Source organism: Falco biarmicus, chromosome 4 (assembly GCF_023638135.1).
Source record: "Falco biarmicus isolate bFalBia1 chromosome 4, bFalBia1.pri, whole genome shotgun sequence".
NCBI classification, from domain to species: domain Eukaryota; kingdom Metazoa; phylum Chordata; class Aves; order Falconiformes; family Falconidae; genus Falco; species Falco biarmicus.
This window is the reverse complement of record NC_079291.1, coordinates 87369574-87384217: the sequence shown is the minus strand read 5'-3', so window position 1 is coordinate 87384217 and position 14644 is coordinate 87369574. Positions and strand designations below refer to the sequence as shown.

The following is a 14644-nucleotide window of genomic DNA, read 5'->3' as shown; positions in this document are numbered from 1 at the left end:
TAGTAATGGGCTGCAGTGTTCATTGACAATAATACTGAAGTGCAGTTTTTCCACAACTCTCTCTTACCCTGTCCCTTTACCAGTATATTGAATTATGCCAAAAGTAGCAGTTAAGCTTACACTAGTAAAACGCTATCAAAAAAATTCAAATAACTAATTTACTGTCTCAAGTTGCTCAAAAACATGCAATAAAATTGCACTACGTAAACTGAACAGCTCTCCTCGAGAGGTCACTAAACTGATCAGAAGAAAGATGAAAACCCTTTCCTGGAAAAAGCTCTTGCCCTTTATTAGCTAATGGAGTGTAAGAATTCAATGGAGCAGTTTTAGCAGACTCTGGGGGAAAAAAAAACAACCATCTACATACAGAAGATAATTCCTCACTCCAGTTAACCATACCTTCTCTGTATGTCTAGGAAAGCACATACAACATTACTGTATTACTAACGAAAAAGCTCTTGAAAACTTGCCTTTAGAGAGGAACACCCAGACCTGGAAAGATACCTTCTTTTCTTTGCAAGTCTTACCAAGATTCAACTTTCCTTTTTTTCAGAACATTCTGTACCTAGTTCTGTTAAAAAGGAAGTCTGATCAAGTATTTTGAAGCTTCATGCACCATATGCCACTTTTTTTACATGTGGAAAAACAGGCCTATGTTCTCTTGGGGCAGGCACAACCACCATCATTTTGTGGGTCTTCACCAGCAAACAAAAAAGTAGGAAACTTTCTATTGAAGTCTAGCATTAAACAGTCTAGTATTGACCAGTAACTGAAACATAACAGGTAATAAACTCTTAATTAGCTCTCACATTTTTAGTAAGCAGTTATTATATGGCCTGCAGGCAAGTCTGATTTCTTAAAGGAGGTGACAGCACTCCCTCCTACTGAGCAGTTATCAAAAGCAGCAAATAGATAATTAACGCACTATTTAGTACGCGTGCCACATGGCCATCTTCCAATGATCCTCCATTCTTGTGTCTTTTTTTTTTTTTCCTTTAAATTTCTACTGAAATATTTCCTACCAGTCCTTCCAGTCAGTCATGTAGAAACATCTCCATGAAACTTGTATACAACCCTAAGATAATACTGCAGAAGAATTGGAAAAAAAAAAAAAAAAAAAAGGTAAAACAAGCCCACCCCACCCCAAAAAAACCCCAAAATCAACAGTCAATGTATTAAGTCCCATTTAATGCAGAAGACTAAAGAGAAACTAACATAAAGCAAGTGGGAAAGGGGACAGAAAATAAGAGGAAAAGGCTAATTTCACTACCAGAGTGCTACATCTAAATTACAGTGATTTCCTGAAGCCTGATAGCCTGGGAGAAGTCAAAATTTAGCCCAGAAGGATCACAGTTGTGCTTGACAGCACTAAAACAGTGGGCATGACTCCCTGCATTTCTGCAGCCTCAAAGGACAAATGCCAACTAGAGTTCCTTGCAGTTAATGAAATAGTAATACTAAAACAAAGAGGATCCACTTTGTTGCTTTGGCTGTAGCAACAGTAGGACAGCAGCAGAAATTTCTAAGCACAGAATGGCAGTTAATGTAAGAGCAAGACAATGAAGAATATTCCAAGTATAAGCTTTTGTGCATCCTTTAAAAAAAATATCCTAACTAATTTTAATTTTGCTGCTTTACTGTGCAACAATAATTGGCAAGCTTTCCAGTGCTTTTTTCCTGCTACACTAAGATCCAGGTTCTGCTCTGAAATACATACGGAAATAAGTGTTTAAAAAAATCCAAACAGACAAAACCCCCACACTTTAGACCAAGACCTGAGTTAGCTTTAAGAATAAAGCTAATTGTGTCTCCGACACTAGGAGCACTGGAGGCTGCGGTGCTTTTACAGTGAGAGAGACAGACAGTGAGAGAGAGAGAGAGAAAGAGAACTTGTAAAGAGAGATGCAAGGCTTCCACCCTCCCTATAGCTACCCATAACCCAAATCAGGTACCACCAGAACAAACAAGAACAGAATGTTTTTGCTTTGCCTTTCATTTACTTTAATTAGTTCTAACTAACACTAAGTCTTCCCTCCCACTCCAGGATTTCTTCCCTTTTTTATTTTTTTCTTTGAGACATCTATGTTAGCTTATGGTAAGATGCTACTCAGAAACGTAATACAGACATGCCAGGGAACACACGAGGCTAAAAGAATGTTAACTTTATTTATGAACATGTGATTTGTGTTTATACACATGCTAGTAAACAAAAAGAAAAATAATTGTTTTCAAGAAATAAAAACCCATCTGAATTAGATCAAATACTATAAACGTGGTTTACATAAATGCATTACATTAACTACTAGGGTCACTGGGCCAGTTTAACTAACTCAAAACTCACAATGACAGGCATTCGTGCCCAAAAAGGAATTCGAATCAATCAGCAATATGATTATGGATGCAGATTTAGACTTAAGTGTTTTTAGACCTACACACAAAAAGTTTTCAATTGTAAGTTGATTGTATACCATTCCAGAAGAATCAGAGGCTGTATGCTTCACAGAACACAGACCCCGAGTTCATGAATTTCTAGATTGTTATCCTAAGAGCTTATCAAGTGATCAGATCCAATGATCCAGGGTTAGTGTAATGCCTCACACCATTCTAGTGAAGAAAAACCAGTTATACTTAAAATAAAGATAAAACCCCCCACCACATAGTAATTTTTATACTATAAGGACTATTTTGAAATGCGTAGTTACACACAGTATTTGACCTAAGTGGCAAATCAAGATCTAGACCATTACCAGTCAAGTATTGCTGTGTGTTACTTATTTATATTTTAGCACCAGAACGACAGCGTTTTCAAACCTGTAGAAAAATGCTGCCCCTTTTCCAAATGTAAATTCAAAGCGGTGGTATACTAAAGAAAGGCTTAACCTTTGGAAAATTAAAGCAGCATCCAACCCTGAAGTCACCCAGATCCAAAAACATAAAGCAGGCAGAAGTTAAGAAAAATGGTGGGGGTTTTACCCACAAATGCACCAGGCTCTAACCTTGTGCCAAAATTTATATTAGATATTTTCATTTGCAGACAAACTATTGAACTAAACTGTTTCATCAAATAAAGTGGAAAGACCGAATGCAGAACTTTAGAATACCACTTTGTGTAGCAATGATATTTAAATTCAATCTATTAAAGACATTCATGTACTCAGAGGGGCCCAAACAATATCACTTCAATTATACAGTTTTAGGAACACACACCCAAGTACTTAAGGACATGGAAAGAAAGCATTTAGCTGCACACAACTGTCCTCAAAATGTATGGGATATGTTGGTTTTGGTATTCGTTTGAACCCCCAAGTCAAAAGTAAGAAACAGTACCAAGTTAACAATAATGGTTTCTCAGTGGTTTTTGATAACATTTTCAAAAACCATTAGGCAAAAAAAAGTATTTAAAAACAAAAGCTAAGTGATACAATGTGAAAATGGCAAAAAATACACTCCAAACAGTTTTTATTGCAAGAAACAAAAAGCACACAACAACCTATACAAACATACATATCACTAGCTATAGACAGACAGATGTAGAACATGGCACCATGTTCAATTGTGCAAACCTTGAACCTACACGATCTAAAAATGATCATACAGTATCTGTACAACACAAAGTCATACAGGAAATATTCTAAGCATATTCAATATGAAATACAATGCATTACTAGGCACAAATACCAATATTCACATTAAAACTGTGCAAATGATGGCATTAGTTTTTACTATGCTGAATCAAATACATTGTATTTACAACATACACTATGTTTTACTGGAAAATATATTTAAGTTAAATGTTTGCAGAATTAATAAAAGGCTACATTGTTTAGAATTAAGTGCAGTGTGTAGAAAAAAGTGTGAGATTGTGTTTTTACATACTGCTTTTGACGTTCCACTCACTGGCTCAGTTCGACTTCTAGAAGAAGAAATAAAGGTCATCAGAATTTAAAAAAAAGCACTTGTTCCCAACATAAAGCAGTGAAAACAGGTCATAAAAACCAAACATCAAAACATTACGTTCCAAAGTCTAGTGAATGTGGAAATTTATATACATAAACTGTTCTCTCTTGGTACATTCAGTGCAACTAAAAAAAAACCTCAAAAAAATCAGATTTCTACTTTGTCACAAATTACTCTAAGACTTACAGTTATAGAACACAACAGTGCAAGAGGAAGTCTTCAGTTATTTTGTCTCTGCTATGTAAGTATCAAAAATAAGAACTCTGTAATACAGGTTCATGTTCTTAAATACTCAACCACCAAAACATTAAGGTAGCTTTAGCCAATCTGCATATTGCTAGTATTACAATAGGTACCAGATACAGTACTTTAATTTCTAAGAAAGAACAGTGACAGTGTAGACACTGCAAAGTGCAAGTTTACTTAAGTGAAAAAAATCAGTTATCTGACAAAGGAGTAACATAAATATATGTCAGCAGCATTGTCTTTAGAACAGTGTTTTTTTTGTGGAAGCCCAAGCACTGTGTTCAGATATCTACTATATTTAGCCATGGAATTGCCAAAACGCTAAACGTGTTACATATGCTATATTGACTAAAAATAGTAGTAGAAATGTCACCTGAAAGCAGTTTCTAGGATTTTGTGCGATTTAGGAGTCCTGTGACAAAAAAAAAGGTCTTAATTGCCAGAATTTGCTTTAAGAAAATCTTGAAAATGCTACAGTATTTTAGGAAATATTACATTTGAAAACTTGCTGAGATTCCACATACTCATTGATCTGTATTTGCATGCTACTCATGAATCAGACATGCAACCATTGATCTGATTAACAAACAATTCATACACCATCCAAAGGGTCCCATAAGCAGAGGCAATTCAAAGGCTGCTGTGGAATTTCTGTACAGATAGAAAGGCTCATGCTTCCTGCCACGGCTAGACCACCGGGCTTGCAATTACAGCCACATACCTCCTGAAGACAAGGAAGTACAAGGAAATACTTTAGATTACCACACAATGGTTCTTCATTTACCTTGAAGAACATACTACAAGGAGAGTAATGCATTTTTGAAGGCCTCTCCACCACGACAGCATATACTCATCATTCCCAAATATTAACCATTCTACCAGCTGTTCCTGCAACATTTCCAGCTGAAGGAACAGAAAGCTAATTTTCCTGGTTAATTTTCAGTGCTCAAACACCAGTGCCATTCATTCCTTATCCCCTCATACAGGTATTTATTTGGTCTTTGACACTCACAGCATCTATCCTCTCATTTTAGGGCAGCATTACAATACCTGGAGATGGTGCTATCCAGCCAGAAACAGAGAATGCATTGACAAGACAGCACTAAACACACTTATTTAAATTAACTCCCAAAATAAGGCCATGCTTATAAGCACACTGTAGTGTCCAGAATTACTAGGCAGTCCCTGAAAGCACTGCAACAACTACTGCAGCAATATGCCTAAAGTTCACATGCAGAGCCACAAAAATCCAAGTTCTTTTGCTTGCAAATGCTTCATGGGCACCAGGATGCTGCTGTACTGTTTGTTCAAGAACACTGCAACTCAGTGTACTTTATTTATGGAGAACCAACAAGAGAAAGACATGGCAAGCCCCACAAGTTAATACTATGCACTAATTGTGGCAGAGGGCTGGAAAACATGACCATTCAAACAATACTGATGTATTCATGCAGTCCAGTTCTATAACAACTACATCAATGACAGCAGTAACCCTGTAGTCAGGACTGCATTTGAGTATCTGTAGTTCTAATCAATACACCCAATTCTCTGTCCTCCAGAAATCTTAGGAATATAGAATTACAACCTGGAGCACAGGTATCAGATTAAGGTAAAAACAGAAAGATAACTAGTAACATTTGGGAATGTGCTAAACTGCTTATTGAGTTTCAAGTTTGGAAAGGATTAACTACTCCACTGTACCAGCACAATAGGCAATCCACTTAATGATACTGTTCTTTCTCTCTTGCCTGAAACTGACATTGTCTTTAGAAAACTAGTAAAAATCACTTATGAATGAAACTTCTTGTTTGCATGGTTCGTCAAGTGGCAACCCTTGGTCTTTCCTCTGTAGCTAGTATTCAAAAACCCCAGATGTGGGGCATAAGAATACCTGCCGTATCCTGTCCCCCCTCCCCCAAATGCAAGAAATAAACACTGAAAATCAGATTCTTCAGAGACAGGTCACATTACCAGTTTATGCACTACAACACATATCTGTCTTTACTATAAAAGCAATAAAAGCAAACACATGTAACCAGGAATCAGGATCTACTGACTTTCAGAAAAATCAATCCCAAGAACAAACTCAACAGCATCATCTTGAAAGTTACCACTGTTGGGAGTTTGAACCCCGTGTCCCAGCAGGCCAAAAAAAAAAATGTAAGTCTCCTCTGGGACAGAAAGATGAAAATCTACCCCATGACAACAAAAATTAACAGCAGCTTTAACAAGAAAGGTACAATTTTCATGTCTCTGTAAGATAATATAAATTTTAAAAGTTAATACACTGAAACCCCTCACAAAGAATACAATGCTTTATGGATACTTACATAACATATGTTTTGCTGGTAGCTTTAACTCCTCCGATAGGGATTCTTCTAACAATTACCGATGAGTTCTTGGGAATCAGGGCGTTATCATCTGTGTATTCTGAAAACAATACAAATACAAGAAAAAATCAGTCAATTTCTAAGAATGGATATTAATATGTAATTACATAGTACTTCTGAGAATCCCTTTAGAGATCTAAAAGCAAAATTTTGTATGTAACCGCACTTTTGTTGTCTCAACACATTACTTCAGGTTCAATAATCAAACACAAGCAGCAAAATCTTGTAATTTTTTTTTTAAATAGTTTGAATGTCAACAGCAAAACGGTCTCAAAGCTCACTAAAAGAGAGTCTGCTAACACACGAGATTCTTTCCTGATCTACCTTAAGTTGCTTCTGTTAGGCTACAAAACCAATAGATCTCCGGAGAACAAGCTACAGCAAAGTCTCATGTGCATAAACCAGATTCTGAACTCTGACTAGCTTTCCCTGCAACAAAGCAGGCACTTGCTAAAGCACAAAAACTATGCACCACTGCTTTCATAGCTGTTAACTTAGAAAGATTCACCTATGCTGCTAGTGCTCAAGACTGACAATACAGAAGAGAGCCTGCCATCTCTCTTTCTTGGAGCTTAATCCATCAGGCACCGTATTTCTCAGCTGCTCTGTGCTTTACATTTAAATGCAAACAAAACTGGTAGTGCTAGAATTTGGATCACAGATTTGGGAGGGTTTTGGGGCTTGCTTTCACAAGCAGGGCAGAATTGGCTCAAGTTAAGGTGGTATCTCCCCCCCTTAAGCTAATCACCTAGAGCCATAAATTCTTTCTATTCACTTTCTGCACAGCAGAGACACTCAAACAAAACTACTTAGGAAGGCAGCATTTTTTTAAAGGCCTTTAGAAAACAGCATGTGCCTGAAGCTACCCATGTTTTGCCTTGGCTTACACCACAGTTAGGAGTCTGAAGAAGAGAAAAGCCTTCCAACCTTTTACATAAGGCCCAAACAAAAAACCAACTACCTGAGATACTTTGACTGAGTAAGCTTAAAATGCGAAGATCTCTCCATGAGAATGGTTTTTATATTGCACGTATACAAGCTGGATAGGCCTAAATATTTTAAAGCACTATCAGCAGCCATTCCCTGTAATCTGCCTGTGGTTTTAAATATTAAAAGCCCTTACCTTTGTAGACTGAATCAGAACGATGGTCTGAAAACTAAAGATGCTGTATATCTATCTAGTCAAGCTCTGTCAGAGCCCAGTGATCACACACAAAATATGAATATTTCACAATTTATGCTCCATTTTCCAGTATATTTTTCCTACAGGCAGGAACCTCCCTTAGACCTGCATACCTACCAAAGACATCATTTCAACAATGAAATGAAAGCTTTACTTTTATTTCCAAATGATAGAATGCTTCTTCAGAAAACCAAGAAATCATTTAGCTGAAACAGATTCTTGATCTTACCCCCTAGGGAAGCAAACAGCAAGCTTCCTCTGGACTTCACAATAGTTTAATGCCGTAGGAGAAAGGACTACTAAAGATGAAAACAGAAGCTTTTACAAAAGTCATATGCCCTGAAACCAACCCCTAGAGCTCTTCTCAAAAGAGCAATCTAACCCTTACACAGCCACCTGTCAGGAAAGACCTGCACTGGGATGCTTTGATGGAGAATGTGCTCAAATAGTACTGATGCCCAGGCAAACAACTGGGAGATCATGCCAGCTGCAGCTCTAGAAGCCCAAAGCAGCTGCTTCTACTTGCTGAACAGTCACACAGAGTACCCTTGCTGGTCCAGAACACAGACCATTGGCCTGAGATTTCAGAGATATAAGATAAGCCACGATGGCTCCACAAAAAGGCAGGAGTTTGCTATGCCTGTGCCAAACTCAGGATTGTGGTAGTTCTGCAAAAGATTGCAAGTGGCAACACCTCTCCTAGGAAGAGACTGTATATAGACAGACAGCGACCAATGCATTCGTTCACAAATTATGCAAGTCTGCAGAGGTCTATTTGAACATCCACAACAGGTGTATAATGCAAAAAGAATAATAATCCTCTTTTACTATTTTGTGACAATTCGTTGACCACTAGAAGAAAGCACTGTGTGCCTTCTGAACAGTCTATCCTTACATGTATGCATATATAGATATATGACTGTCCAGTCCACTTGTTAAGTGCACAGTGAAGAGAGCTCCAGCCATCTAATAACAGACTGATATAAAAATGAATTCACCTTAAAAGTCAATCAGTACACATTAAAATGAATCAACTGAATAATGACAATAGATTGGTGAAGTAAAAGCTTTATTTGTATAGGACACTTATCACAGCACATATTCAGATTTCGTACTCAGAAGTATCCCACTAGCTTGGTCACCATCTCAGGGAATTTGTGTGAGTGTTTATGTACAGCAGAGTACACTGCTGAGTTAGCTCTGTGAAGGGAACTGATACCAGCTGGCTTTAAATACATTTATTTTTCATCTCAATTATTTGAACTCATTTTGGTGATGAGATGTTATTAAAGGTAAAGTCAAACAGTGTAGACTGAAAAGTTGACTTTTTTTGTAAATAGGAAATGACAAGAGCTGGAGCACTATTCCTGAAGTTCCTGAAAATTCTTGTTTGCTAAATCTGAATTTAACAGATGCCAGCTTAGTCTAAGAGCTCTCAGACTCAACTGCCACCTCCAGGCAAGAACCTGTTCCCAGTGGGCAGCAATATTCCCTAGCAGAGACCTGGCAACTACCAGGACCTGCAAAGCAGTGTCACTCTGCCTCACCACATGACTCCACATTTGCAAAGTGAGCAGTGACACCACCATCAACAAGACTACTTTTCACACTTGTCCAAGCAGAGTTTGAATAGAAACATTCAACAAAGCAGTGATGGTTGAAGGTAACAACATTCTTGATTCCTACTCCCTTACAGCACAAAACTTGTTTTGCTGCCAGTATGGCCAGAAGTGGCCACCGGGCTCTTATCAATCTGAACTGTGATTAAAAATAAGGATTCAATTAACTCGGAACACCTTCAAAAGCAAAGGAAGATGTGGATGCTGTATTAAAGTCCAGAGCAGAAGAGACATAACAGTCAAACTTGCTATTTCTACAAGAAAATAACATGCTTAAAAGAATCAAGGAAAGAAGTGTTTCAAGGAACCAAAGGAGGTAGACTAGTTAAACAATAGCTACTTTGACTACTGCCTCACACTGACTTAGAAATCTTAAATCAACAACTGCATAGTGTCCACAACCTTCTTCCTGCAAGACAGGTACAAAGAGCTCAGGTTATCCTCTGAAGTCTATACTGCTTTCCATTTCAAGCACAATTTAAAAATCCCACTTTTAAATTTACCTATAATTCTGAAAATCTGCTAGTTTTAATAATTTGTCATATGTATGCTATAAACAAGCTACTGAAAAAAGGCTCCTGCTTTATGTTATGGTCTGCTTTAATCCACCATTTTGAGTCTGACAGCATTTCAAAAACATCTCTCTGAGCACGGTCCAAAGAAGTATCTTCATGCAGAAAAAGCACAGAAGCTCATCAGAACAGAAGTCATCAGAAGGCAAGCCTATAGGGGAAATTGTAAAGAAAAGCCTTTATCAGGCTTAAGATGCCTTGCTAATCAACTATTATGCTACTGGCAAGATGACCTGCAGAGCAAGAGATGAGAATGACTGCTAACACACCAGACTGTCTCTACCAGAATACAGGGTAACTCCCAAGCACATATTTTCTCTCTAGTGCTTAAAATTATGCTCTCTCATTATATAATTTTTCACTCTGTTCTAATCAACACCACTTGCACACTTTGCAACAAACCAACCATCTATGTAGCTGGCATTGAACGCACTGCCTCAAAATGTCCCGATTAATAGGCTGGACTATTTGTGATTTTCACCTTCCACCAGAATAGGCATCAATGATCTCATCTATGACTGGCATAGCATCATTTTTTGGATCTCACCATGACTGGTGTATCATCATTTCTTGAATGAACTAGTTTAGTAGGCCAAACGGTTCACAGAACTTTCATTTGCATTATTATCATACAGTACTGTGCTCCAAAAGAGCACCTATATTGCTTTGAAAGAATGAGTTAATAAGATCTACCATACTTTCAATCATTAATCTGATTATAGACCACCCGATGCCTTAATGCCTTACTGGTGCTGCTTGTCCTTTCAGTGTTTAACTGGGAAAGCAAAAGCAACACTGGAGACAGCATGGTAATGAACCAAACTGAATCCACCCACAGCACCTGGCCAAGGGACACAAACCCAGCGGACAGCACAACCCCAAGAGGTCCCAAACCAGCTGGTGACAGAGCCAAAGCAGCTGACCCCCAGACAGGCAGCACATGAGCTCCACTAACTTCATGTGTTTTGAACGGATGCACAGCTTACCCTCAGCTCAACCAGGGACACTGGGAACTCCACAGCCTTTCTGAAAGCTCAACTTAACGCTGCATGGCAGCCCAAGATTTAATTGCACTCTGAGGTATAACCAAAGTAATCCCCCGCATTGCAACACACAACAGCACAGCAAAGGGCAAGGTTTAAAAGTTGTTTAGAAGTCTTCTCTAAAATGCTACTTGCACAGTGTTGAAGACATTCCAGTAGACAGACATCAGCTGTGAGGCCAAATGATTTAATTCACTTAGCAGCACATCATGGCATTACTGAAACAGTCAAGTGTAGGCTGCAACGCTGAACTCAAGCAAGTTATGAGTTTGAGACAGTCTTACAAGAGCACTACTCTTCCTTAAAACTCCTAATCCAAGACCAGTTCAGAGCCCCATTTTTTGGTTTTATATTTTTTTGTATTTTCCTGATGAGCAGAACAGCACATTCTCCACACATCTTGAGTCAGAACATTACCGGGCAGGAAAGCGCACTCAAGAAACCTCACTTCTTGAGCTCACAGGTCTTCCACAATATTGTGAGAACACCTATTATAAAAGACAGCTCAAGGCATTCAAGATCAAATTAAAAGGATGCAAGTTTAAATGCACCATTCTTCAGTACAGGCTTTTTGAAGGGAATTCTAACTTTATAGAACTTGCCTCTATAGTAAACATGGAAGAGGGCACATACCCACCTGCCTTTTTAAAACAAGTCCCAACCATCCAGTCTGCCTTCCCAGCATCTTAAAAGAGTTCATCTTATTTTTTTCCCCACTGGCATTTAAAATCCTTTTTACTTTTAGCCTGTATTAGCACTGCTTCTGCTACTAGCTTCCCGTTATGAAAAATAAGTTACTGAACTGTAAGAGCTTAGAGTACTCTGAAAAATCTGAACAAGTAGGCCATCCTCACTCAAGGTACACTTTTTCTTTCCCAGACAGTTTTAACATTTAGTCAAAGTTACGAAAAATGAATAGTTTATGTCCATATGTAAGAATTCCAAACATCCCACGTAGGCAGAATATCCTGGTCTAGTTTATTCCTTTATCTTCTGAAGGTCAGTTTAAGCATCTCCTGAACAAAAAAACTGGCACACATGTTTTATGTTCTCTAGCTTCGCTATGCAAACCACTGGGGGATTTTTGTATTTCCACATGGAAGACACCCTTACTAAAGCTTCAGTAAGCATCTGAATCAGTAAAATACAATTTAAAATTTCATACTGATTTTACAAAGGCCAAACTGCAACACTACCTACCTAGAGAAGGATGATCTTGTCCCTGTTAAACAAGCATGATGCTCTTTAAAGTATAGATATCTTTAACTTCACCTTTAGGCAACACCACATTTAGCATAATCTAGTGAAGCAAATGTTTTTCCTTCACTGAATTCTGTTCACATACGAAAACAAGGCAGCACACCTGGTAAAACTATCATGCATACTGGAGTAACACTTTATGGGGCAACACATTTATAAGCATGATTTTTTTCTTCTAAAACATTTGCCTTGTGTTCCTCACCTGCTACAACAGAATCCACATGTTTGGCCTACATTTGGCCTACTTCAAAACATTTTTCTTTCTGGTGATAATAACTGGACTCCATCACAGTTTATTACCATCCAACATTCTGGTTTTAAAGGTTCTGTTTTACACAGACCCATCTTATTACAGGTTTGATGTCAGCCAGTTGGCCATCCAGCCAGCTAGCATCTGTGAGGCTGAAAGTCCATTAGCAACTGAAAACCAAGTTCAGAGACCCTTCCGCAGCAAAGCCCTTAAAGCAAATTAAGTATTTTTCAAAAGCTCCTGACAATTTTATTCAATAGTACTAGAAAAATTCAAGACTTCTGAGATGTATCTCCACCTACATACAACATGCTATCCAGTGGCATCCCTAAGATCCCTAACACTGTGCTTTTAAGTTTCTTCACAGATACCCTTCTGAAAATAGTTTAAATATCTGCAGATAAACGACAAGCTTTGGGTCCAACCACTTTAAAGGCTAGGGCTGAAGTTACAGCCACCAAAACGTGCGAATCACTCTACTTAAGTTTTAATACATGAAGGAGGAAGAGACAAGAACCAGTAGTACACATTTTAAAGAGAAGACTGTTGTAGAGTGTCACCAAACCACAGGATAAAATGAATTTTGATGTTTAAAAACTGAAACGCTTTACAACTCTATTTCTGAAAAGTTAAAACCTGAAGTCTTTAATCACATTCAAACTTATCAAGATGGCAGATTACCAAACTGAAGTATCATACTAATACAAAACCATTATCTCTGAGAATCAATCACCATTTATTAAACTAATTTATGACTTTACTAACAACATTTCTTTATATATATTAATCACAAACTTTCTGCCATAAAACTTCAGTACTGCCAGGTTATGGTTAACATGTACTGCCAGGGGGGGGAAAAAAAAAAAGTTAGAAATGAATGATGAAATGACGCTCAATCGCATCTCAATGACAATGCCTTTGGTGTAGAAAAGAAGTTACATTACAAGAAATTCCGAAGTATAATTTAAATACAGAGAATTCCATGTGCAACACGACTTTGTAGGCTCTGCATAGATTAGAACTCACAGATACAGTCTAGATCCGAAATTATGTTAGTGGGCAGTTTCTGCAACGGACACAAAACCGGTTTCCCAATGAAGCGGGCAAAAAAAGTTGAAGACAAAATCAGAGTCACCAAACCCACCTTTTTCTGGAAGTTAACCATCTGTTCTATTTCCATCGCTTCCAGCTTTCTCCGCCAGAATTCAAAATCTGGCAAGTTTGTTACTGTAAGCTATCCTCCCACATTTCCTTAGCAATTTACCTAGAAATCCAGGCAACCAAAACTTTTGTAAGCCCTACAAGTCGCACCTCAACCACGTATCCCTCTACGCCTAACTGCGCGTCTGAGACGGACGTTGTCACAACAGCAACGACAAAAGAGCAGCGCTGCGAGGCCCAGCACGAGCCACGGCAACCGACCGCGGCCCAGCGCCATCACCGCCCCGCTTAACGCCCGGCGCCGCTCCCCGCCCGGGCCGCCGCAGGCCTCGGACCGGGCCCCGGCTGACTCACGCCCCGCGGGGCCGAGCCACAAAGAGCCACAAAGAGCGCAGCGCTGCCCCCGCAGCCCCCGGCCCCCTGCGGGGCCGCCCCCGCCGCCCCACGCACCTTCTTTGGTCTGGGCGTTGGTGATCTGCAGGTCGCAGTCGGCCGCCTTCAGCTTCTCGCGGCCCATGATTTGGCGCTTGAGGTCGCACAGGGAGATGTGGAGGCCGTCGAAGGTGACCGTATCATAGTTGAGCTTTGAGGAGAACTTGTAATGGACGCACGACATGGTCGGGGCCAGGCGGTGCCCGCTGCGCGCCGGCGCCTACCGCGGCGGACGGCGCTGCGGCCTCCGCGCCGGGTGAGGGCCCGCCGAGGGGCCGGGGCGAGCGGCGCGGACCGAGCTCGGGCGGGCCGGCGGCGCTCAGAGGCCGCGGCACTCAGCCATGGCCAGGCCCCGCGGCCTCAGGCAGACTCGGCGGGGGGAGGCCTCAGGGCTCCATCGCAGCGGCGGTGCGAGGCCCCGGCCGCCGCCCCCGCAACGACTCCGGTCCGCGGCCCTCAGCGATCGCCCTGGGCGGCGGCGGCGCCCGTCCCACTCCTGGCAGCGCGGGCTGAAGGGGAGAGGCCCCCGCG

General features: G+C 40.0%; 1 protein-coding gene across 6 annotated transcripts in view; it reads right to left on the bottom strand.

Moving 5' to 3' along the window:
* The window catches only part of RBBP6 (RB binding protein 6, ubiquitin ligase), a 31501-nt gene extending 17198 nt beyond the window's left edge, over positions 1-14303 (bottom strand). For 3 of the 6 annotated variants that reach the window (XM_056334631.1, XM_056334635.1, XM_056334633.1), the window contains exons 1-4: positions 14132-14303; positions 6534-6633; positions 4577-4615; positions 3877-3913 (exon numbers count right to left, since the gene is read on the bottom strand). In XM_056334631.1, the coding sequence (XP_056190606.1) occupies positions 3877-3913; positions 4577-4615; positions 6534-6633; positions 14132-14297 (342 nt within the window). In that variant the 5' untranslated portion in view covers positions 14298-14303. The remainder of the gene's footprint in view (positions 1-3876; positions 3914-4576; positions 4616-6533; positions 6634-14131) is intronic. The other 3 variants (XM_056334632.1, XM_056334637.1, XM_056334634.1) reach the window with 1 other exon arrangement.
* Positions 14304-14644: the final 341 nt, after the last annotated feature.